Below are 26,500 nucleotides of genomic sequence, written 5' to 3'. Positions count from 1 at the left end.
CTGCAATGATAATCTGTTCTGAAATAATTTTAACTGGATGAAACGCGAAACGTTCTCTTTCATAATCAGTATTATTAATCACCCTGCCCATGCACAGCACTCACCCAGACCCACGCGCGCGCACTTGTCAAATGGCCAGCCCAGAATGCATTGCCTATCCTGGCTACAGTATAGACTGCTTTTTAGGCTCGCACCACCATCCTGTTCTTAAGACCACTTTGGCATTGACATCTACACAAATGGTGTAATGGGTGCAAAGGTGCAGGATCGTATAACATGGATCATAGATAACAAAACGGGTTTTATGTGAATGCTAAACCTATACTTTTTTAACCCCGGCTGTTGGTTGGGAAGGCAACAAAAAAATCGTGTTTGATTGATTGATTGAAATGTTTGGTACAGTTCAACGAAATTACAGGTTAATACAAAAACTGCTACGAGGATAAAACCATAAAAAAGCACTTGACTTGTTTGTGACAGAGCAGTTTGAGAAATACGGTAGGTTAACTAAACAGAATCATGCCCAAATTACAGACCGAAATCTGCATGCCTGCTGAACAAATCCTGTGAATTCATGGACCTTAGACAAGATTCCAGTCTGTGATTTTTGGCCCAGACCCTGTGATTTGTACTGTGTCTCGTTGAATGCAGGGCCTTTTCAGCAACTGGGATGGGTTTAAAGAGCAGCCTCACAATGGTGGCTTTGTGCTGGGCTCAGCTACTCAGAGAAGGCAGAGGGGCTCTTGGGGACTGCTAGAGGCTCTGAAACAAAACAGCTCCAGATGCTGTCATCTTTTTGTATATTGAAACAAAAAAGTCTAAACTCAAAATTAAATTTCATTCGAAGTTAACCCTAAATGATTTCGAACTGAACTGAAATTAGTTAGGTTATGATTTGTTATGCAAAAAACAGCACATTATTTATGCTGACAGCAGTGGCTGTATTTAGGCTGTACCCAGATATCTATAAATCTAAAAACATCCAATGCCAGAGTAGCCTACAGTTTATTTTCAATCATGCATGCTATCACTGCCATCTACAGATCAACAGTGTAAATTCAGAGGCTATAGTCAGTCTTCAAGGGTGACATTTAAATCTCCTGCAGCAGTGGTTTTAACTAATTTCACACCACAGTATACCACAACATTCCGGTCTTTAGTTTGTTGAGTGCGGTTGGGTGAATTAGATTGTCTGTGAAAATGGATGAACAGACCGGCGTAATACTAAAATGCAGAATACATTAATCAGTCTTATAGGCCTACTGATTTGCAAGGCAATGGGAATTATTCATAGCAAAACCTTTTAGGAACCATTTGGAACATAAGTGATTGATGCTTCATTGCTTCTACATGAAATGTAGAATTGTTTGCCCGCCTGTTGGATAGTCAAACATGTCATGTCAAGAGAGCCCAAGGTCACAACACATACACGAGAATGTGGGAGGCGTGTGCAGCAGGTAGATAAAGCATTTAGTTAACTCGCAATGCCTTAACGTCTTCAGAACAGACCAGACAGACCATGGACATTAGCATTGCAATTTTAATAATTGGCTTTGCTGCCCTATTCGCAGCCTTCCTCCTTCTGGTAATTGGACTTGTGTACTCTGAGATGATGAATTCAGACATTCCTTGTGGGGTTGCAAATCGTGGGAAACTACATATTGTTCATGGCCTGTTTGTTGGAATAGCAATTGTGGTGAGTATCTATCTGTGGAATTGTTGCTGCTTATTATTTTGTGTTCTCTGCATGTCAAATGCATGTTCTTCCCGCTTGAATTAATTAATCTAACTTATTCCTTGGTGAATAGCTGGGGAACAAAGCTGGAGTTATTAAAAGTGGGCTCCGCTCTTTCAGACTCGGTGGCAGAGATGTCTGTCCTTTTTCCGTCCTCTAGCTGCTGATAAAGCTTAGATAAGGGACTTTAGATAAGAAAACACGTCTGACCAAGTTGCAAAAAGAGACAAGGTCAATTGTTTTTACTCGTGTACATTTAGGCAAAAGGGTAAAAATGGGAGTTACTCAATTCTTAATGTTGAGAGTCAAAATATAAATAAAAAATGTTTCTTAGCTACACAGTGCTGTCATCTGCAACCTGCCATAAAATAATTACCAAAAAGCACCTTTACTGTTTAGGACTTACCTTATATGTCGACAACATCTCATCAGCCATCTTCCCGACTGACTGTCTCTGTCTCTGAGTCTCACAAGAGACAGTGGGGGGGGGGGGCTGTAATCATACCAATTGGACACAGGCCGGGGTGTGATCTGCCTTGGTCGGGTCCCAGGAGGAGGGTGTCTGTTGAAAGACTCGAAACATCCAATGAATCCACGTTTGTGCATCAGTAGATGTTTCATTTACTAAGCTTGAGTGAATGAATGGATACATTAATTAATAAAATACTTTTTCCACTTACCCTATACTGCATATGTTTTCTCTCCCCCCCAGGGCAGGATCCTGGAACGTCTGGGTATATGTCAACAAGTCAGCTTCATTCGATGGTTTAGGGCTCAATTCCTAACCCGCATAAACCCAGTTCCCCCTTGCCTGCGTGTGAAGGACCTGAGGTTTTCTCAGGTGCCAGTGCGAGTGTATGAATCAACAGTGGGCACTGAAGGCTTGAGAAGAGGTCTCATGTATTTCCATGGAGGCGGATGGGTGACTGGCAATTTAGGTACAATTTCAAAAGCAATCCCTTTAACCGTACAACATTGTTTTCTCTCAGGACACTTGTACACCTCAGATTGTTATGATCAGCAATCGGTATGCCAAATTTATTCGGTCGGCCTATACCAATTTCCTGCCCACATTTTCGAGCGTTGTCACTGCGGTTTTTCATAAAGGCCTATTAGTTGGCAGGCTCTGATGAGATTTCACAAGTGCTCGTAGCCTATTGCATGAATAAACAGCTTGTTTTGCTTGTATTATTCAATTCAGTCATTTTATTTTGATGAAAAGATTAGTAGCAAATGTTTGTTTGTTGCTGGAGTTTTTGCACTGACAACACGCATCATTTTCAGGGTCATGTTTTGGTACCACCCAGGATTGATTAATCAGTGTTCCTGATAATCTCATGTTATTGTGTTAAGATACCTATAGAGGGTGCTATGAGTCTGTGCCTGAGACCCAGGTTTGATCTACAGTTGCCAGTTTTATCACTTCTGTGATATAATGTTATTTAACTTAATAACTTCACCATGGTTATTGTCTTCGCCAGGCCAGACAGCCGAAGGCCAGAGAGGAATGTCATTAGAATTGTAGGAGTCACCAAAGATACCAATATTTGACTGTCTGAGCCAGCAGAGCTTGGGCTTGGGAATGGTGTGTGACAGAACCCTGTGAGTCCAGCAGAGGCTGCTAAAGAGTCAACATGTCTCTAAAACAACACAGCTTTGTACTCATAATACACAGTCTTATTATTTACTAAAAGTTACTTTGTAGGGATTTGTGATCTTTCTCTACCTAAACATTTCAAATTATTATTATGATTATTTTATATACACAGTATAAATGACTTGGCTGAACTCTGATCTCCTCTTGTGGCTGAAATGAGATAAACTCCAGTGTCTACCTAGCCGTACAGTAGCGCTTAAATGTTACAAAATCATCTGCAGCAACTGCATTTTGTGGCCAAGTTCCTTAAGCAGCGAAGTTGCTTGCGGTGCAAGTTCAGCCAGCCATGGCACTTTAGCTGTGGTGATTGGTCAGCTGAGCTGCGATATAACCTCTATGTGTGTGTGTGTGTGTGTGTGTGTGTGTGTGTGTGTGTGTGTGTGTGTGTGTGTGTGTGTGTGTGTGTGTGTGTATATTGCTGTTTGACATGTATTATTTGTTTTAGGACAGGATATTTATTGTATTTACACTGTAACCTTGTATTTCTGAATACAGGTAGTTTTTCTGCATAGTGCAAGACAGTTATAGCCTATAGGTATAACTGTACTGTTGTATACTGTTGTTCTGTTTTACAGCACTTCTTGTTTACTTTTTCTTGCCTTGTATTGCTGTATACTTTAGTACTTTCTTTCCTTACTCTTTACTTCACTATCTGTAACTCTATAACTCATAACTGCTGTGCTGCTGATTTGCCCCCTATCAATAAATCAATAAAGGTACATATACCGTAGTGTGTGAAAAAGAAGGGTTAAAGTTAATTCCATGTTGTGTGATTTGCCACTTGCAAAGAACCATGCGATCAGTTGTTACCAGCAAACAATATTTCTGCCTACCCTTATTAGATACTGCTGATGAAGTCTGCCGGCAAATTGCCAAGGAGACAGAGACTACGGTTGTGTCTGTTGGGTAACTTCTCTCTTCCTTTACACTTTGTCTAAGCAAGTCATACCGTACACCTATTAGGTCTGCAAAGCAACCAGCATTTGACTAATTTTCCTTCCATCTGCATTTCTCACTCCTTTCAGATACCGGTTAGCCCCTGAGCACAGGTACCCCGCCCAGCTGGATGATTGTGACGCAGCGACATGTCACTTCCTGTCAGTGGCAGAGGCAGAGTTTGGTGTGGACCCTCGCAGAGTGGCAGTCGGTGGGGACAGCACCGGGGCGAACCTGGCAGCCGCACTTTGCCAAAGGCTGGCAAAGAAACAGGACGGACATCTGCCGTCCCCCTGCGCTCAGGTCCTCATTTACCCAGCTCTGCAGATGGCAGATTTCAACCTGCCTTCATACCAGCAAAACCACGCTGTGCCCATATTGTTCCGTGGCCGGGTGGCATTCTACTTCCTGCAGTACCTCAATGGGGACATGTCTATCTGCCAGGACGTGCTGGAAGGGAACCATGTCCCCACGGAGCTCAAGCCATGCTATCATGAGTGGCTCTCCCCTTCCAACCTCCCAGAGGCATGCTTAGCTCGGGGCTACACAGAGTTGCCAGCCGCAGAATACAATGGCGAAGTGTATCACACAATTAAAAGCGGCCTGGAGCCTGAGGTCTCACCCTTATTGGCAGAGGACGATGTCATCCGTATGAGCCCGCCCACCTTCATCCTCACCTGCGAGTATGATGTCCTGAGGGATGATGGGATTATTTACCGGAAGCGGCTGATGGATCTGGGCGTGGACGTCACCTGGCAACATGTGGCAGACGGTTTTCATGGCATCATTAACTTTATCAACCAGGGGTGGCTGAGCTTTCCCTCTGCACCACGAGTTGTGGACAGTGTTGTTGATTTTGTCAAAACGCTATAATGATAATATTCTAACTGCATGCATTCCTGTGTTGTTTAATCAATAAGCAAAAGAAAAATAATTATTCACTGGAAGTGATTTTTAGTTTGGAGAACATTTTGAATAAAGAAATACAATTAATTTGTTTTATTGCTTTCCCTATAAGAATGAAAAATGTAGCCTCAAGGATGCACACATTATATTGCAAAACAATATTCAGTATTAGTTTCCCCCTCATGTGTTCAAAGACGATTTCCAGTCATTTGCATAATGGAATGTCATTTGTTTTTTTAACGACTGGTGTGAAGCATCTCTTTACACTACTTGCAATGGCTGTCACTGTGTTTGCTGTATCCATAGTAACGAAAGATCCCACCGGCTACACCATAATGGGGCCAGGTGAATGCACCTACATACTGCTATCTGTTTGACTTGCTAAACATGCTCTAGCACAGCACCGGCTCTCGGACAGAACAGCATGGACAAAACAAACATGAGGAATGATAAATGGATCCAACCTGGCTGGAGAATTGAGCAGAAGTATGGAAAGAAAGTCCTAATAGGTAACTGGTTGGAGGACCGACTACAGGTAGGCTTTTGCCATGCACTCAATCTGAAATGTAAAATTTGGCTAAGGGTTAACTTGTCATTATGTTATTCACTCAGCAAGCACAATGATTCCTATTTATATCCGTAGACAGGAACTGGCTATCTTACCCAGTAACCAAATGACATTTTGGCATACAGCTTCCATTTGAATGTGGGAGCACTGCCTCCTGTCTTATGCCAGAGAGAATAGAGATCCTAAACATAAGGCATTAGCTCCATGGTGATGTGACAAGAGGTTTTTGCAGTGCCTCAGTTGGTAGTCAAATCTATAGCAAAGTGATTAGACAGCCTCAGTTCAGCTACATCAGCACAGCCTCCTGGTGGGAGAGAGGGGGGTACAGCTCCACCAGCGTTAATTGCATTGACGGGAGGCGCAGCCACGGACTGCTGCTTCAGGATCTGAGCAGAGGAATGGCTTTAGAAATATTGCACAACGTCTTCCGGTCGATAGCGAAGTGTGAGCTTTGCTGAACCCTCCCCCCCATTGCTCAAGTGGCTGAACACCCAAAACACACACGCACACACACACACACACACACACACACACTCACTCACTCACACACGCATGCGAACACACGGACACGCACACACCCCTATGGTACTGTTTGTTTTCTCTGTCTGAGGTAGTTCACCCGAGAGCCCAAGACTGCCAGCAGCACCAACCGCATTGACTATCGGCCCCAGTGGAAATCCAAGCCGGACGTCTCCGTGAAACATTCAGGCCTACGGAGAGCTGAGGTCAGACTAACCTGCAACAATCATTGCACTACCGCCCAATTAAATGCCCGACACAACTATTGCACGGCTAGTGGCTTTTCTTTTCCTCAATAGTGGTCACATTTGCATAATATTGACCAGCCCCTAGATAAGGCCTTTCATGAACCTCTTGTCCTCTTCATGGGCACAAATCTGTAGTTGGAGGTGCAGCGGTCATGAAAGGTGTTGAAAACCATTGATTCATTTAAGCAGTTCCTATAAAAGGTTGTTTCGAGTAAACTTGCTGCCCATGTGTTTTCCACCAAATGAAAATGATTTAAAGTCTGAAAAGTCTGAAAGGTGATGAAGGCCAGTGTGTAAATTCTAATTGTATTGTTCATGGAAAATCAGTAATATTCAGAGAGCGACATCGTAATGCCGTAAAGTTAGGCTTTAAGGTCATCCTATCGTGTGTACACTTTTATGTTGTGTTTCAGGGGCTTCCATCAAAGGAGTTCTTTACTCACCACAGCACACCAGCCTACCATTACTTGGTCACACTATATGATGAAAGCTATGGCCGTAAGAACACCTCCGCAACACCTTCCTTGCGCTCCTGGAATCCAGACAGCCTGTCGTGGCAGCCAGAAAAGTCTGACCACCCAATTGCTGGTAAGAACCACTGTCTGAAATCCACCTCTTCAAATTCAAAATATGTGCCTAAAGTATATGCAATGAAGCAAACTCTAAACTGTGTTAAAGTGTAGGCGGCACCGGCATTCAGTACTTAAACTTGGTAAACTTCAAATCAGACAACACACATCAGTACTTAAACTTGGACTGCTACCCCAAAAAAATATGTTTTATTTTATTTTAAAACGGGGTCATTCACTGCACTGGCATAAACAATGGCTCGAGGAAAATAACAACTGAGCCCCTAACGCCTAACCCCTCTCTTCCAGCTCCTCCAACCAAGTTTGGCCTGCTAGAGTCCAAGAAGCACTGTTTGGGAAAGCAGCAGTGGCTGAGTGCGTATACGTCGGCGTACCAGAGACACCCGCTCAGTGCTTTCGGCCTGAATTCGTGCACCAGAGCACCTCGTGCACTTTCCAGCCACCTGCACGCTGCCAATCACAACAACAAGGATCTGGGTTTGAGACGGCGCTCCATGCTGCAGGTCCCAGACCACTGCCCCCGTCTCCTGCATTCGATACCTCCTCCACCACCGCATGCCTAGGGCCAGATGGACTTTTGCACCTGCAGGGGCCATGCTGTTTGCAGGGTTTCTTGAGGTTTTTATTAGTCAACAGCACATGTGGCATGTGAAATGTAATGGGCAATCAAAAGGGATGAAAAATGTACCAGGAGACTCGTTTTGTCCTCTTGAAGTCTACTGTACGTTGACCGTGTTGTGCCGGGAGCTGTCGTAGTGTGTGTGTGTGTGTGTGTGTGTGTGTGTGTGTGTGTGTGTGTGCGCTATGTGCGCTATGGGCTTGGGGGGTTGTTGGAGGGTGTCCATAAATCATCTCTACTACCCTTGCAGACAATAATTACATGCAAATTCTCTCTCTCTTCATGCTTAATAATTAAAACTCCGAATGGACTGTTAGTTTTGCCCTAGATACTGAATGAAGAGAGAGAAGTAAGAAAAAAAGAAAAGAAGGAGCAGTGGATGGGTGGATGACGGTGTTGACCTGAGTATTGAGGCAAAGCAGAAGTTATGATTCATGCAAGGGGGAGTCTGATGGGACGTGTCTAAGTCCCATTCCATTAGGTGTTTAATTACAGGGAATGAAAGTGGGTAATTAGGAAGAATCAAAGATGCTTATGTCTGATGGTCAAACATCTGCGTCTTTTCCCAGTCTGCCTGCTGTCTCCCAGTGCAACTGAAGCCCCTCTAGTCTACTCTGTCCTGCCCGCTGTTAGTTAGTCACTCTGGTGTGACATTGTGGCTCAGTGCTCAGGGGAAGTATGGTAGCTCAGCCAGCATTATACACCCTGTCTGTGCCTTGTGTTTTCTCTCTCAACCACACGATGGTGGTATAGCTGCATGTCACTCGCCCAACCGGGTGCTTTGACTCTGCAATGCTAAAGTTGGTGCCAGGGACTTGGAACTGTAAATGAGAGAACAATTGATATTAATCTTTTGGTTTTATGATTCTTACAGACATATTATGTATATGATAGTGAAACACAGCAAATAAAACCAGAAGCCTTTGTCTTTGCTTGAGTGAAACTGCTTTATAGGCCGTCTCTGCAATTTCTTGTTATTACCAGGTCTCAGTTTTCACTTAAAATCAATCAGCACAATTATTTGAGAGTACAACCAATGGGCCATGAATACTTTTGCTTTCCTTTGTATTGCATTTACAAAAGAACAGATAATATATTTTTTTAGATTGATTGGATTCAGTACAAATGGCAAGGGTGGTTTAGCTGTCAAAAATGCACATTTCTTTTGTCTCCTTATATCAAACAAAGCACTACAATATTCATAAACCCCAACCTGGAAAGAGTTTCAAAAGCAGCAACATTCTCATACGGTACATTATTTATAGAATATCCCATATAAGAACGCTATCACATCATTTACATAATGCCATTGTTAAAGAGCAAACGGAAATAATTGCATTGTATCCAGTCCACTCACTGTGTAAATAATATTGGTGCCCTACAAGATGATGCACAGTGATAGATTGTCAGCATAGTGCTCGACGGTGCTAATGTGTTATAGTTGAATGAACTCATTTACTGTAAGACTTATTTATGGATTATGTTAGCAGCTAAACAAGAAAAGCATCTGGAATGTTTTAGAACTAACCTAATGGCAGCAAGGAGGAGGCAAACTGTAGAAACAATTTATACAGCAGCACCCCCTGAGTAAATCTAAACAAACAGAAGTCTGATTACCATTAATGGCCTAATATTTTACTTTCATTGCCTGTGACGGAGACAGCTATGCCTCTGTCTGCAATCCCCAGTACACAAAAATGTTGAAAATATTCAAAGAAGACGTGCAGGCTAATTCGATGGCCATCATAATTAGCATGATGTGAATAACAGTAATTACATACAAAAAAGTGATTAACACCTTTAGCCTCAGAAACTGGATGAATAGCAGAAAACAGAACCACTCAGTCAACAAGAAACCCGATGCTACGTGTGATCTTACTGGGACACTCCGTCAACACCCAATCTCTAGATCAATGAAAAATAGAAATGCTTGCTGGTCAGACACTAGTCTGGAGTGGCTTCTTATCAGGGAGTGAGAGGACAAAAGGGAAAAGAATGCCCTTGGCTGCAGACAGGACACTCAAATCCTCGGCTACAAATGCAGGAGAGACCTCATCGGCATTGAACCGTATAGTAAATTGCCGGCTGACGCAGTAGATGTTGTCATCCATGGCAACACACTGGAAGGCAGGGCACCAATGCATGCGTTTGGTGCTGCACTCGTACCATACACGAACCGACGTGTGGTAGCGGTACACGCTGACACCCAGCAGGGGGTTAACTTCAAACCGGTACAGGAAGTTCCTCACAGCCACCATTTCTGTTGTCCGGCCTTTGCTTCCCACGAGCCGACTGGGCTTCCACACATTGCTTTTTGGGTTGTAACGCAGCAGTGTGTATCTAAGGGTTCCCCCCGAGACAAACAGCTCCCCGTTGCACACCGTGGCTCGATGGGCCACAGCGAACGTATCGTTAGGCAGTGGAGCCACGAAAGTCCATCTGTCCTTCCGCGGCTCGTAGCGCTCTACTGAAGACAGACACTCTCCTCCAATGGCATAGATGTAACCCTGCAGGGCTACCAGCTTGCAGTGAGGCCTGGCCTCATTCATTGGACTGATCTCCTTCCAAATGGACGTTACAGGATTGTAGCAGAACACCCGCTTTGAGGGCACCATCTCCCTCTCTGTGCCCTGAAAGCCAAGCGTTACAAATAGGTAGTTGTCCATCGTGCACATTGCACAGCCTTTAGATATAACCTCCTGCGGGATGGGGCAGAGATGGTGCCAGGCGTCTTCATAATCATCATAATAGAACAGTCCACTGGACGACCCACTCCTCTGCTCCGTCTCTGGCACCAGCCTCCGTGGGCCGGCGCCCTTCGACCAGTCCTGGAGGTCCATGTCAGCCACGACAACAAACCTCCTGCATTTCATTCTCTGTTTCTGAATTTTCTCCCGCTCACCAGCCAATAGCCTTCCATACAAAGTGGGATCCCTGAGCACCTGGAGGTAGTTATCCGACATGACTTGAAGGGCTGCCTCATGCAGGGAGGACTGGCCCTGTTTTTTTGCCAGGGCCAGCACCTCCATGCAATTCCCCAAATCGAGCTTACCCTTAGGGCTTTCTATATCTGGCTCGCCCAGGTGGTCTCCTGGTTGGTGGAAAAACTGAGCGCTTGCTACAGTATGTAAACTAGGCTCGTTACCTTTGCTGTCTGAGGGGAGACTGAGCACGGGGTTGGCAGAGGCAAAGGTCAAAGACTCATCCACAGGAGTTGAAGTTAGAACAGGAATTGGGAGCTCAGAGTGTTCTGCCGCAATCAGATAGCTGTTCTTGCGTAGGAGTGCATGCCTGGAAGTGTGCCTTTGCTCACAGCCTGCTAGAAAGATTGGTTCCTCCTCAGCACTCCTGTGTGGTAAAACCAAGTCCTGTATAATGATAGGGTTTAGAGATGAGGGGTACTCTGTGAGACTGCTGCCGCGGCTCCTGAACTCCCCTGCCTGGGAGTCTGATGCTTGTTGTCTCTCATAAATGGTTGAGTCCCTAATAGAGTGAGATGATGACTCCACATAGGTGTCATATATCTTTCCATAAACAGTCTTGCAGCCACCCCCCTCCTCCATGACCAGGTTAGCATCCTCTACTTTGATCGCTGCCTTGGAGAGGAAGCTGGAGAAGGCCCCCTGGTGCTCTGTATTCTTCCGCAACTCCCTGCCAACACCCACACTGCCCTCCAGCCTCTGTAGACATCGAGGGGAACGGCGCCCTGTGGGACTGGCTGTCCTACTCTCTCTGGGACTGGGAAGGTTCAGAGTAGATTCACATGAAGCGTTACCACAGGTCATCTCTTCCTGTGTTGTCCAAGGGACATTCTCTGTCCTCTCTATGCAGATGCCTGGGTCTGCACTGGAGGTGTTGGATATGTCCTCGGCATTTGTAATTCCCGCAGTGTAGTTTCCAGTCTGGCACAGCTGTACTTCAGCTGTGTTTTCACAGATATTGTCATTGTCAGATATCAGGCTGTCAGGGATGGAGTTAATCTCCACGGGTCCATGTTGTTCGTTATCTTTGTCGGGATCTTCTCTGGTCACCTCTTCCGGTGTTGACCACGGGACATTCTCTGTCCTCTCTATGCAGATGCCTGGGTCTGCACTGGAGGTGTTGGATATGTCCTCAGCATTTGTAATTCCCGCAGTGGAGTTTTCCGTCTGGCACAGCTGTACTTCAGCTGTGTTTTCACAGATGTTGTCAGGTGTCACTGTCAGTCTGTCAGGGATGGAGTTAATCTTCATGGGTCCATGTTGTTCGTCATTTTTGTCTGGATCTTCTCTGGTCACCTGCGCTGTCCAAGGGAAAATCTCTGTCCTCTCTATGCAGATGCCTGGGTCCGCACTGGAGGTGTTGGATATGTCCTCGGCATTTGTATTTCCCACAGTGGAGTTTCCCGTCTGGCACAGCTGTACTTCAGCTGTGTTTTCACAGATGTCAGGTGTCAGGCTGTCAAGGATGGAGTTAATCTCCACGGGTCCATGTTGTTCGTCATCTTTGTCGGGATCTTCTCTGGTCACCTCTTCCGGTGTTGACCACGGGACATTCTCTGTCCTCTCTATGCAGATGCCTGGGTCTGCACTGGAGGTGTTGGATATGTCCTCAGCATTTGTAATTCCCGCAGTGTAGTTTCCCGTCTGGCACAGCTGTACTTCAGCTGTGTTTTCACAGATGTTGTCATTGTCAGATATCAGGCTATCAGGGATGTTAATCTCCATGGGTCCATGTTGTTCGTCATCTTTGTCGGGATCTTCTCTGGTCACCTGCGCTGAACAAGGGAAAATCTCTGTCTTCTCTATGCAGATGCCTGGGTCCGCACTGGAGGTGTTGGATATGTCCTCGGCATTCGTAATTCCCGCAGTGGAATTTCCTGTCTGCAGGCACAGCTGTACTTCAGCAGTGTTTTCACAGATGTTTTCAGGTGTCAGGCTGTCAAGGATGGAGTTAATGTCCACGGGTCCATGTTGTTCGCCATCGTTGTCGGGATCTTCTCTGGGTGAGCTTCGACGCCGGAGGGCCGTCTTGCAATTTCGACAGGTTTCATCCGTGGGTTCTTCTCCAGCCGGTCTCTCTGGGACATCTCTGACACTGAGCTGCGCTTTCCCATGTCCCCTGGTGCTGTAGAACCTGTAGGCCCAGGACACCAGGAGCACAGCGGCTGTGAGAGTCAGTTTTAGCAGCAGCTGCATGTCTATCTGAACGCCCAACAGCTCGGCTATGGGCATGGCTGCAGGCTGGTTGTGACTGTGACGGGTGTCTGAGCTTGGCTTACGTTTACCTACAGTATTGAGTACTATGTATTGTCCTGGGTTGCGTCTAAGCCGAGGGTAGCATGTTGCTTGTTTTCCATCGTATGAGAGCCATGGTGATCTGATGACTGTGTTGCCTCTCAGAGCAGTCAAACGGTAAGTTGACACCCATGGATATACTTTGCATCCGTGTCCCTAAAGGGGCGGTGCGCCAGTCCTGCTACACCTGCTGGGGAAGAGATGCAGGTTTACTAACCATAGAGAGCATATGCAAATGCCCCATAATGCCATAAGTCAATATTTGCTTAAGAAATTTGCTGAGTCACCTGATAGCTATTTTCCAATGCGCTGATATAACATTAATTCAAATGCCATCTATCTATTGATTCTTCTTTGACTTTGTTTTTAAGAAATGCTAATATTCTTTCAGCTCAGTGTTTACAATGTGAACAGGAGTGGCCCAGGTCATTTCTCTTCGTGTCAGCAACTGACTGTGTCTGTTATAAAATAATAATAGATCACACTGTTCCAAACATGTGATTAGATGCTGCAAACCCAGTTTAAATGAAGGGGCGAGGAATGATGCTAGGTGACATTTATCAAGTTTATAATAACCAGGATACATCCTGTTTGCACAGCCAAAGCCAAAGAGCAAAGGTCTGTCTCTGCAGTCTGCACCAATACACATGCCAGGCTTCACACTGAAGAGTCGTGCCTGCAGCTTATGCATGCAGGGACAGAAACACTCTATGCACAAACATTTTTATAAGCTGTGAAATGGAAACTACTTGGTAATATGGTCACAAACAATATGTGAATAAAACAGACAGTTCCGCTGAGAAATGGCAAACAGTCTGCATGGAGCCTGATGTATCCTGACAATGCCATCCACCTTTATAGACTACGCTGAGATGCAAACATATATCTCTGTCACATGGGAGCTGTGTCACTCAGTCACAGCTGTCGGGCCTGTCGTTGCTGATAACACCGTGCTTGAGCGGTGGCTGTAGTCAAGCGACACAACAAAGTGGGCATTTCAGCAGCACTCTGGCGAGGATTTCAGACGTTGCGTTGGGAAAGGGGGTTGAATACAGAAGGCGGTGCCATGTGTCCTCTTTGACATGGCCACATGTTTGGTCATCTGATAGCATGCCCCGTGGATGACACAAGGGAAACTGGAATCCACAGGTAACAGTTAAGTTGTGAATAATTCACTCATGGGGCAACTCCATATGCTCGCCACGTCCACCCCGTCTCAGGTCACAAGTGAATCATTCAGGCTCCGCCCCTGTCTCAGGTGCACCATTCAGGATCACTGCTGAGCAAAATGGTTGAAGGCCATGTGCATGGATGCACAGATACACTTTCACCCCTGAGTTAACTGGTCAACATACTGTACACCAGAACAAGAGTAGAAGAAGCCAATAAAAACAGTGACTATTTACACTAGGTACTGTACATAAACATAGATCATCGTCATATTTGACACTTTGACAAAGAATAACTGCACATTGATGTTTAGTGTGTTGGAATATCTCAAACAAGTTTCAATACCATGCAAGTTAATTTTCATATTGAAATGAGTGAAATGCAGTGGCTTCCTCAACAATGAAAAGGGAATCCTAATCTTAATCTTAACCTTTAACCAAGACCTTATCAGCCTTCAATTTCCTCTGCTGATGAAGGGGATCAAACAAGAGACAAAAAGGTTTGAGAGTCATGGTGCCCTGGGAGGGAGGGAGGGAGAAGTAAAAGATCTGTTCAATACAGAGAAGTACTACGGATACGGCTCATGAACATCCATAGCGTGACTGAGCCAGCCATCCTAAATTGATGATTGATGCTCATCTTGGGAACAAAATAAAATAATAATCTTATAATAAATTAAAATCCACTCCATAATGAAACAGTAATTTACACTATTATGTGTGATTTCAAATAGCCCACACAGAAGCCAGCTATTTGTCCCCCTTCCCACATTAAAGTCCATTAGTGAAACACATTTAGGCTACTGCTGCAGTAAAGGGATTTATTAAAGGACGATTTCACCAATGTTCAACATGTCTTTTAATAATTGGTCCTCACTCATGCTCATTATATGGTACCATTTATTTTACACACGGCCGCCTGTGTATATGAAGATAGGTTGAAAATGGTTGAAGTCGCTCTTTAAATACTTACCACCTATCTTTAAAAAAGGCCAGGTTTCTTTATTCATTACAGAAGACAATGAGGCCTCAAATATGAAAATATTCATGGCATTAATTGTTGGTGGCAGGTCTTTAGTCCATTGTCTTTCAGTGGAGGCCAGTTTTGTACCATTGACATTTTTTTTGGAAGGTCAGAGCAGAGGTGGATGCATAATTTATAATTGTATGTTGTAAATCTCTCCACATGTACAGTGCAAGCATGCACATGCATGTGTGTCACACATGAACAGATTGACAATTAACTAATTAAAAAGCAATTGGCACATTTCTTTCTGACACATCCACAGAGGATTGGGGCTGTGAATGGACAGAACAACGGGTGAAGTGCTTCTTGAACCAAAACAAAAGCTGAGCTACATGTAAATAGCACACTGAAAATAGCCAATTTACAAGCTCACAAGTCACAACGTGTCGCGCTGCACACAAAAGGCACACCGAAGATGGAATGATGAATTATATGAAAATGGGGCAGTGAATATTTCAACTCACACTGATGCGTCATTCATACAGGTGAATGCCTTGCCTTGTGCCCTTGCACACAGTCTGATGCTATCTTTTCATTTGTCAATCCGGTTTTAACACGTCTGAAAACAGGGATCGAAATGGGAGTGGATTCTGCTGACAAACACACTGTTTGTACCCCAGACAGACAGACACACACACACATACATACACACACAGCGGTTATAGGCACCGCTCAAAAATCGGCAGATCCATCTTGATCACATGACTATAGAGATAATGTGTACCGATTTGCGTGATGTTTGGACAGAAACAATAAAGAGTAATAAAAGTTCTTAAGCCATTTCGACGTGGAAAGCCTATACATTGTTATACCTTTAAATTCGGGAAAGCATCTGTGTAATTTTTGTTGTTACTATATATTGTCACTGTCAGGCAGAAACCTTGTATCTCCAATGTGCATGTGTCTTCGCTACTTCAACATACAAGTGTTGGACAAAAGTAGTGCAATATGCAAGGCAAGAAAACGTATACTGCAGGTTAGGATTTAGGTGTTTTTAAGAAGGGTCTAACTGTGTTAACTGAGTCTATATACAGAAGCAGACACTCTGTATAGCACCTACTGTATGTCCTCCTTCCTGTTCTCCAGAAATTTATTCAGAAGGCACATGAATGTCTGTTTATAATGTTCCTGCAACGCTGCCTCTCATCTAAAAAATGCAATATGGATTGTACTTTGGCAAGGTGAGCCAATCTTCCCCTGTGGATGGGCGTATCCTCGATCTGTTTCTACTAAGCTTTTTAAGAGAATCTCATCATCTCTTATCTCCCACCAGGTTTAAAACGTAATCCTTTAATACACGCTGTGTCCTTAGAATATAGCTTAAATTGCAATTATTGTGAACTCCGAAGAAAAAAAAGAGAAAAGGATTACTGCAAGGATTACATTCACAGTGTAAGAATGAGAGAGAGAAAGAGAGAGAGAGAGAGAGAGAGAGAGAGAGAGAGGTGGCGGTCAATGTGGTGTGTGAAGCAAAGCATTTTGGAACTTGCATTTAGGTGACCTTGGGGGAGGGAGGGGTTACACTGTGATACACAGGGTGAAGAATCTAACATGCCTGAGTGTCCAGGCTAAAGTATTCAACCTTGGTGAAGCTCATGGCAAGAGAACCTGTGTTTTCTTTTCTTGAACGTGTGCCTACCCAGTTTCTTGTGTCCGAAATTGTACCCCATACCCTGTATCTGTCGAGTACTCTGAAATAAAGCACTAGTATTTAAGCCCAAGGGTCAGGGGTCCAGGAATTCTAGCGGTGCCCCTACTTATTATAATGAAATTGTGTCTGTAATCAACCACCCTTGTCTACCAGATGTGCTGAAGTGCCAAAGAGTAGACATACAGTAGAATGTGTCCGAACATTAAAGGGATAGATACACACTACTAATGCTTCATTCATAGTCTGTTATAAGACGATTTCATGCCCCGAACTACAGCCAGACAATGCAAGATCAGTTATTGTATCCATAGGCATTTTCAACCTCTGCCCCAAATCTTTCACATTAGTTATAGTTATAGCGACACCAAGAGACCAATTTTTGCAAAACACATTGATATAATTTTGTCCAAACATCACGAAAATTGGCACACAATCCACACATTATATCTAGGCTATTAGTCATGTGATCAAGACGGATCTGTCCATTCTGATTCACCTCTATAATGACTGAATTCAGATATTGCTGGCCCACAATAATCTACCTGACCATGTGCTCTTTTGAGACATGAGCACTTTTTCTAGTCTTGGTGTGCGACACCATCCGAATTTCGTATATATCATATCAAACACACTATCAGGTCATAAGTATAAGTCAAGGCTGATAATTTTGATCATCTCTCCATTTTTAATACAGATGATATGAAACAAATGCAACAACCCTGTTTTACACACGCTGCTTCAGGTGAGCACCTCCCCGGATTGGCGGCTAAAATGATCCTACTAGAAATGCCTGGGAAAAGGTGTTACGTATCGTATTGTACACAATGTAGGTCACTTAAGATAGTATGTAACAAGTAAATAACTGGATTACAGGCCAGCGACGCCTCATTTATACTTGGTTGTGCACGGGGGTCTCGTGCCGAAAACAGACAATCTACAAGCTCACAGTTTATGAACTTGTAGATCTGCCATGTTTGGCCCAAGACACGATGCATAAATATAAATCAGGCTTGACAATGAGTTGCAGTGCAGCAGTTGGCTGCAGCACACAGAAAGGAGAAAGAATCTTCAAACGTCACATGCACCACAACCCCAAAATGGCAGACATATTAGATAATTGTCATATATTTTCAGAGACCTGCCATATAGATGTAAAAAGCCCAAAATAAAAAAAGGCTGTGAATTGTTCATGTCCTTACAGCCTGGGGTTATCTCTAGAAAAGGTGTGTTGGAATGAGACCTAAATTAAAAAGGTAATGAAACTGCAAACCCTCCCAAAACACATCCATAAACCATTCCCCTGACCTGACACCCATATAACCTCTTTAATTATCTTCAATATTTACACTGATGTACACAAAATACACTCCAAAAGAGATTTTTTTTTTCCTTTTCTTCCCCCACAGTTTCTCAACAATTATTTTTTCTTCTTTTTTTTGTATCTTTTCATACATTCCGAGCCATCAGGAAAAAACAAACCCCTTAAAAAGGGAGGGACAAAAGAATGTTCACTTTGAGCGACGGCATTAGTTTGTCTTGTTTCTATTCCAGGGGGGGCGTGGTCAACGTGGGGTCACATGTCACATTTCAGTCAACACCAAACGAAGTTAAAAAAAACAAAAAAAAAACTTTTTTTTTAATTTTTTTTGTTATTTTTTATCAATTAATTTTATTGATCAACAGGCAAGACGAGGGACAAGAAGCGAATAAAATAAAACAAAATAAAATAAAAACATGTAAGTATGATTGGGCAGGGCTATATTGGAGGTGGTTACTCTCTTATTTGTCTCATTGGTTCTTTTTTTTTATAACATTATCTTGGTTATTATTTCTTTACAAAAAACAGAGTGGAGCGCCATAATGTGACGACATTGTTTCCTGATCGACTAACGCATGGGGGGGTCTGTTGATGACTGGAGAAGGCTTGCAGGATAGTAGAATGTATGTGCGTGTGCGTGCGTGCGCGCACGTGTGTGTGTGTGTGTGTATGCGTGCGTGTGTGTCTTAAGTGTGCATGTGTTATTGAATAGTGTGTGTACCATATACTGTATGTGTGCCTTTGTGCGAGGACAGCAAATACACTGTAAACCCCTCAGTGCTAATGAAACCATTATGGGTCCATTTGGTTCCATTTTTGCCACTCAGAGTTTAATTTGCACTGAGGAGGATTTTACCGTGTACGTGCGTGTGTGTGAGTGAGTGACTGAGTGCGTGCATGCCTGCGTGTGCACGTGTGCGCGCGTGCATGTGTGTGTGTGTGTGTGTGTGTGTGCGTGCTTGCCTGTGTGTGTGTGTGTGTGTGTGTTATAGGAAGTTTCACGTCAGTTCCACAATCACTGTGAGGACAAGCGCCATCCAAGTCAGTCCGAGCATGTCCTTGCAAGATGCTCCATCTGAAAGGGCCACAGGAAAAAGCCACAGTCAGGTAACGACACACATCCCTTGTTTCAACAATGACACCATTTGTAAATGACAATAAAACACAGCGTGCAAACCTCTTTGGTTTCTACTAAAGACATTTCTGTGTTTGAATGTTTTCAGTACTTTTACTTCTACTCCACTGCATCTCAGAGGCAAATATTGTACTTTTACCAGTGTTGGGAAAGTTAACTTAACTAGTTCAGTTCACAGTTCAGCAATTTAAAAAGGAACTAGTTCAGTTCATAGTTCATAATTCAACATTTTGAACTAAAGTTCATGGTTCCATCGTTTTTTTTATTTTTTTATTTGCGCACCAGCTGAGAGACAGGGATTTAGAGAATGCTGACAGGCACTCAAATGAGATGTTAACGTCCTGTAAGTAGATGTGGAAATAAAACTAGTGTTGACTAATCAATACAAGTGGCTCATATTTTTATGAGGCAGTTTCTGCACAGGAAGTCCATTTCACTTGTAAACAAGCTACGATGGATGAGCTGTCAAAAGTACTAGTCGCTAAACCAGGTTAGCGATCATATTTACAATATGAAAACTGTCACTTAGACAATGTAGGTTACACACGCTGGAATTAAACATGGAACCTGCAGGCAGCATTAGGTGAGTAATTACTAATTCATTGTATATGTGTTGGACGTTCGTGGTTGTGCTAATGATAAACGGACAGCTGCTGCTAGTGGGATCCTAGGCTCCTGCTGCTTAACGACGACACTGTCTGTGACTACTGTACTAGTGTAGCTTTGCATCTGTTGCATCTGCCCGTGTGAACGTCTGTAACCCCCCCACTCACTCTTGAACGAAGTTGAACGAGAAAAAGTGACGTTCACACACGCCAGAAATGAACGTGTTCACAATGACGTTCATTCCGGCAGAAATACAGTACGTTCAGTTCACGTTCAGCCCAAATGAGAACGCGTTCGTGAACTATCGTTCTTTGAACGCGTTCGGGTACAACACTGACTTTTACAGTACAATTATTGAAAACCTTTAGATTTAGATTATTATTACAAAACATACGATACCACTTCAACCCTACATTTCAGCCATTCGAAAATAGCCGATCTACAAGCTCACAGAGTTTGTGGATCTGCTATTTTCAAAAGACTTTTTAGACAATGTATACGTTTGAAAACCTTTGAAATGGATCTACATAATGAGTATTTTCTACTTTCGGTACTTAAAGTACATTGCAATACCAACACTTCAGTACTTTTACTCAAGTAAAACAAGTAACAGAGTATTTCTACAGTGCAGTATTGATACTTTTACTTAAGTAAAACATGTGAATACCACTGTGGTCTGCCTACTCTTCCATTTGACGAGACCCTGTGGTTGGGTACGCCACCTGCTGGCGGATAAGTGGTATTTCCTGCATCTCAAACAGCAACAAATCCAAGTGGCTGTTCCGTCTCAGCTCTTAGCTTATACATCTTACGGATTAATGCTTTTAAAAAAATAAAAGAAAATGGCAAGTGGACGTTCATCCTGTTAAATGTCATAGCCTGTGGGGACTAGTTGCAAGGGGAAGGAAAGGGGGTGGGGGTGGTGGTGGGGTGCACATAGTGCACACACAAACACACAGTAAACCAACACGGCATAACCCCAGCCATCAGGTCCCCAAGCAGCTGCGACTGAGCACTTAATGGCTCCGTGACTTGCTCAAGGGCGTGCACTTTCTAGCAGTAGCCTAGTTGATGAGGAAGCTCTACAAGCTCCACCAGGTGCAGGGATTTAACCACATGGACCCTATAGCGTCACTATTCTGGGCATGTCATCATAGGCGAACATTCAGCTGTAGATTAGGCATTTTCGGCAAAGATATTTAGTACAGTGTGACCAAAAGGAAGGGATCTAGTGTGACCTTGGGGTCTCCGCCGCTCTCCGGTCTTAAGTACAGACGGTTCAAGTGGTTAAGACCAAAAACACCAAAAGGGGATCCCGTCCTGAACACTCATAGGCCTACATATGACAGTACACAGAAAAGGTATCTTGATACAAATTTCAAATAGCCTACTGGGTAAGAAAAACAATATCATAATATACAAAATACTGGTCTGAGAAATGTATTTGAGATACAAATGCGGATTTTGTATTTTGAAAATACATAAAAAATGATGTTGATTACTCAATTCATAGATCGATTGCCGAATATTAAATTAATTGCCTCTGTCAGAATTTCTAAGAATAATTTGATCATACAAGCAGTGTTTTTCACTGCCTCTGTCTCTCTGCCTCGCGGTGCACGATGCCCAGTGTTTTTCACTGCCTCTGTCTCTCTGCCTGGCGGTGCACGATGCCCAGTGTTTTTCACTGCCTCTGTCTCTCTGCCTGGCGGTGCACGATTCCCAGTGTTTTTCACTGCCTCTGTCTCTCTGCCTCGCGGTGCATGATGCCCAGTGTTTTTCACTGCCTCTGTCTCTCTGCCTGGCGGTGCACGATGCCCAGTGTTTTTCACTGCCTCTGTCTCTCTGCCTCGCGGTGCACGATGCCCAGTGCCTGGCGGTGCATGATGCCCAGTGCCGACACAAGGCAGCAGAGCCCATAACCCCAGAGGATGGGATGGCCAGCTGAGACTGTGACCAGCCAAGAAATGTCACAATGAAGGCCGCAACAAAGCCATTGCAGCCGGAATAGCAATGGACGAGTCGTTGACATTTTGACAACGATGACGTGCTGATACGCTTAAAATCAGCAGTAGAAAAATAAACAAATGGCCCCTACATGAGGGTCCATTTGGTTCCAGAATGCGTACTTTACCGGTTAGCTGCGGAACTGACTGACTGACAGGGGTGGTCTCCCCCACACACGCCATGGGAGGACCGGGCTGTTCAGCCATTAAGCGATCAGGCACGTGTGGGGCGACCTCTCGGGGCCTGATGTTCTACACTGATTTGACTTGCATGCAAGGCATGTCCGCGCCTCGCTTTGCGGTCCGCGCCTCCACGCTGACCTGATTCTGTCCTTGCTGTGGCACACCTGCTCCTGCGCTTTCCCGGTAGCATTTGCATATTCAAATTGCATCCCTGAGATAGGGCTACAGAGAATGGTAAGAAAAGAAGGAAAGAAAAAAAAAACGGAAAGAAAGAAAAATAGACGAGAAGGGGAGGGGGGGGGGGGGGGGGGGGAGCCAGAGTTAACGAGAGGAGTGTTAGAGAGAGAGAGAGACAGACAGACAGACAGACAGACAGACAGACAGACAGACAGACAGACAGACAGACAGACAGACAGACAGAGAGGGGGCAGAATAGACACAGCCAGAGAGACAAAAGGACAGCGACAGAGAGACAGAGGCAGGGACTTGAAGACAGAGGACAGATATGGACAAGATGGACAAGATTGATCAGAAGACAAAGATAGAATGCAAGAGAGAGAGAGAGAGAGAGAGAGAGACAGTGTTGGTGAAACGGGGACAGCAAAACAATGGTGAGATGGACAAGTGCATATCATCCCTGTAGATCATGAATCTTGTATCTTCGTAATTTATCTAGCAAAGTAGCTACAATAGCCTACAAGCTCACAATGCATTGCATTACTATTTGTGAAAAGGTGAGGGGCGCTCTTATCAACATACTGCATCATACATCATCACATTCCGGCTAATCACTTTTTATCCTCAAGTTCAGTCCGGCTAATCACTTGTGACGTCCTCAATTGTTATCCTCAATACGTACAGTATACATTGCTCAGTCAATCAACTCAATAGACAAAGCTGGGCATAGGAGGGGCCTAAAAAAAAGACAAAAAGATAACAGAAAACATGCCCAAAATAGGGATGCCAGCTTGAAAGTGGTTACGTTTATCTGTGGGTATTATGAATATGTACGTATAATCTGGGAAAAGTATTAACAGTACACTATCTATCTACTCTACAGTATCTACAGTACACTGGATCCACTGGAATGCAGGTAATGTTTTCCTTTTCCTTAAAAGTAGTGGTTTTGGACAAAGGTACTACAGCGACGATATACTGTATAGTGCAGTACAGAAAGAGAGACGAGAGAGAGAACAGACCACAGGGACAAGCAAGAAATGGAGTAAGATCCAGAGAGAGAGAGAGAGAGACTGAGACTGAGACTTCTCTGGGGACAGGTGGCTGTCACATCCCTCTGCGGCTTCCGCTGACAATCCCTCAGTTTTACATACGATAATCTGAGCAACCACAAATAAGCCACCACAGCAGCTCGTATGAAACACGCCTAATCTCACACTGCACCACGACTGACAGGAGCGCCGATTCGTTACCGAGGGAGGTTTGACGCACATATCCCACCCCCACCCCCGCATCCCCCCTCAGTACGTCATCACTGGTGCTTCATCCCCACATCCCCCAGGAACACTGCTTCTATTCAGGACCCAACGACTGACGTCCTTAATCAGGCGGTGATGGTCAGCGTTGATGTGCATTGCATAAGAACAAATGACAATCAAAAATCAACATTCACAGCTCACGTGATTCCTCCCTGGTAAACAACAGAATGATCATTACGATTCCAAAACAGGAATCCCAGCAGCTGTTACCGTGAAGGCTGCGATACTTACTGCTCTTGGTCTGTGTGTTCTTCATCATGCTTGGATTTTCTGTCAGAGACAAAGAGAACAGAGAGAAACTGTCAGATAGCATTACCAAGACAAAAGGAGAAGAAAAAAGAAAAGGTTAATCACAAAGAAGCTGAATTTCAAACGTGTTATGTAGTTACTGGATCAAGAAAAAAGAAAAGGATAGGCGTTTCTGTCTGTCTGTCTGTCTGTCTGTCTGTCTGTCTGTCTGTCTGTCTGTCTGTCCAGTTAGTTAAAAAGGTCAAAGGTCACAATCATGGTCTCCATTTGATTGGTATTGTTGTATGTCTCCAGCTTGACTTTGTTTATGAAGACTGGTAGAGATCAGACTAGTGTAGAAACCTCATATATGGATATACACGCCTGGCATCGTCGCATCGTCATGGTGATACGTACTCAGTTGGCTTGCATCGTCATCACGACACGCATCTAGTGAACAAGAAGAATCCGAACAGGTTCAGGGAGCTAGCAGCAGTTGCTATGCTCCTCACGAGAGACTCCATTGCCTTCCCGGACGAGACGAGGATATAAAGGCCTTACAAGTCTAGCCTGGCTAATAACCCAGACTCAAATCCACCGGCAGGCAATGTTTTTTGCCAACAGCTGATTCGGTCTGGCTTATTAGCCAGGCTATTACAAGTCCTCAGTGATATCTGGCTTTACAAATCGGATATTATCGATGGGTTAGAAAATTCTGCATCCCGGTTAAGTTCGGATCGGACACCACTGCAGCGAGCTCTAACTTGCCTGGGGTGACCAGGTGGCTGAGATCTCGTGATGTCACAATGACCTGGGGGCTTACCTGGGGTGTGTGACGGGAATTGCGACGATCATGCACATGAGTGACGGAAATTGTGGGTTATGTGCAAGATTTCACAGTTATCTGCGACCTTCGGTAGAGGTGGGCCGGATTTTGCCGAGCGCTTTTATCCAAAGCGCTTTACATAGATGGTGCATTACATTCACCCATTCATACACCGATGGTGGAGGAAACCATGTGTAAGGCACCAACCAATCGGGAGCAATTAGGGGTTCAGCGTATTGCTCAAGGACACTTCGACACTAACTCTGGGGGAGCCTGGGATCGAGCTGGGTACCTCATGGTTCCGGCCGCTCTACCAGCCACTCTACACCTGAGCACTGCCGCCCCGGTCAAGGTCATGGTCCAAATTAAGAGAATAATGGTTAGATTTTCACGAAACCTGGTGGGAATGATCAGCGGACTGCCCGCTGTTGTTTTTAGTTGAAAAGGTCAACTACAAGGACAAGGTCAAGGCCAAGGTCACATGACAACAAAAAAGATGAGGTGAGTGAGTGAGTGAGTGAGTGAGTGAGTGAGTGAGTGAGTGAGTGAGTGAGTGAGTGAGTGAGTGAGTGAATTAAAAGCTAATGGGATGAGCGTAGAGGAGGAACAAAGCAGAGAGGGTGAAAGATGAAAGGGGATTCAAAAAATGAAACAGAGTGAGCCAGCTAGTAAGAGAGGGACAGATGGAAAAGGGAGAAAATGAGAAAATAGTGATGTCTGACATAGGTCGTGGCGTTCTAATGAAGCTGAACTCCTAAGTCTCTAAAGCCGGTGCTAAATGACATGTCCCCGCTGAGCAGGGCTGCTACTATTAATGGAACAGGGACCACGGTGCTCTCTGCCAGAGCTGCCAGAACACTCTTTCAACAGCAGTGGAGGGACCTGGCAACAGCCGTAGCGAGAGGGAGGCAGTGTGGGGGGAGAAAAGAGAAACGGAACTACATTCTCTAATAAGTAGTGCAGCCGATACTGTGGGCTCTGACAATATGTTTTCTAGGTCTTGGTGGAGAGCACGAAGTCTTGGAGGGTATTAGCAGCACCCCACTCACTCGGCTTATATTTGGTCTGACTGCTTTCAGTGCTTTAGAGACTGCATGCAGCCCCTTTACAAAGATGTGAGCAGGTTGGTGCAAAAGAGTAGCACACAGGGGAGTCCTCCATTTGTACATTCTCAGTGTTACAAATGAATGAATGCCTTTATTTGTCTAACGCTGCTCTGATTGAGCGGAATACCTGTGTGTGTGTGTGTGTGTGTGTGTGTGTGTGTGTGTGTGTGTGTGTGTGTGTGTGTGTGTGTGTGTGTGTGTGCGTGTGTGTGTGTGGGGGGGGGGGGGGGGGGCTGTGTGTGACAGCGTATACTGTACAAGATGTTCATGGCTGTGTGAATTATCCATATTTATGCGCATACACATTTATCTCACATTTATACACAGGTCCATGCGCGTATGCGTGTGCTAAACGCATGGAGGTGAGTGAGTGTGTGTCACTGCCTGCCTCCCTACAGCCGTCTCACTTTGCGGTAATCATGAAGGTATTATCACTGAAGGTGGCTAAAGATGAACATCATCAAGACATGAACACTATTCTCCGAGCATCTAGAGAGCCTCAATAGCAAGCCGTCATTATACTCTATTATTTCCGATGATGTATGAAGTATACCAAACAATCTGTCAAGTGAGCGCCCCCTCCTCCCTGCACTCTGTCTCTCACTCTCTCTCTCCATCTTCCTCTTCTCCTCCCTGGGAGAGATAGAGGTGTATCATCTCAAGGCCGCTGGGGGGGTGGGGTGGCGGTCAATGTA

At 44.5% G+C, this 26,500-nt stretch overlaps 4 protein-coding genes across 5 annotated transcripts in view; 2 read left to right on the top strand and 2 right to left on the bottom strand.

Annotated features, from left to right (window-relative positions):
* Window positions 1-1,519: 1,519 nt before the first annotated feature.
* Window positions 1,520-5,201, top strand: aadacl4 (arylacetamide deacetylase-like 4; the record flags this gene model as incomplete). Its single annotated transcript, XM_080781565.1, has 4 exons — window positions 1,520-1,696; window positions 2,448-2,673; window positions 4,235-4,298; window positions 4,418-5,201. 4 exons carry the CDS (start codon window positions 1,520-1,522, stop codon window positions 5,199-5,201), a joined length of 1,251 nt encoding a protein of 416 aa, XP_080637691.1.
* Window positions 5,202-5,673: 472 nt separating this feature from the next.
* Window positions 5,674-7,722, top strand: cfap107 (cilia and flagella associated protein 107; the record flags this gene model as incomplete). Its single annotated transcript, XM_080790633.1, has 4 exons — window positions 5,674-5,769; window positions 6,417-6,527; window positions 6,983-7,157; window positions 7,448-7,722. The coding sequence occupies 4 exons, from the start codon at window positions 5,674-5,676 to the stop codon at window positions 7,720-7,722; spliced, it is 657 nt and encodes a 218-aa protein (XP_080646759.1).
* A 1,598-nt stretch (window positions 7,723-9,320) lies between these two features.
* On the bottom strand, window positions 9,321-12,991 carry klhdc7a (kelch domain containing 7A; the record flags this gene model as incomplete). Its single annotated transcript, XM_080790621.1, has 1 exon — window positions 9,321-12,991. One exon carries the CDS (start codon window positions 12,989-12,991, stop codon window positions 9,716-9,718), a length of 3,276 nt encoding a protein of 1,091 aa, XP_080646747.1. The 3' UTR covers window positions 9,321-9,715.
* A 4,706-nt stretch (window positions 12,992-17,697) lies between these two features.
* igsf21a (immunoglobin superfamily, member 21a) overlaps window positions 17,698-26,500 on the bottom strand; it is a 241,920-nt gene continuing 233,117 nt past the window's right edge. For both annotated transcript variants that reach the window (XM_080776203.1, XM_080776202.1), the window contains exons 9-10: window positions 23,877-23,915; window positions 17,698-19,294 (exon numbers count right to left, since the gene is read on the bottom strand). In XM_080776203.1, the coding sequence (XP_080632329.1) occupies window positions 19,218-19,294; window positions 23,877-23,915 (116 nt within the window). In that variant the 3' untranslated portion in view covers window positions 17,698-19,217. The remainder of the gene's footprint in view (window positions 19,295-23,876; window positions 23,916-26,500) is intronic.

Source organism: Protomyctophum bolini (assembly GCF_963924005.1).
Source record: "Protomyctophum bolini genome assembly, chromosome: 2".
Classification (NCBI taxonomy): Eukaryota; Metazoa; Chordata; class Actinopteri; order Myctophiformes; family Myctophidae; genus Protomyctophum; species Protomyctophum bolini.
This window is presented reverse-complemented; position numbering and strand designations above follow the sequence as displayed.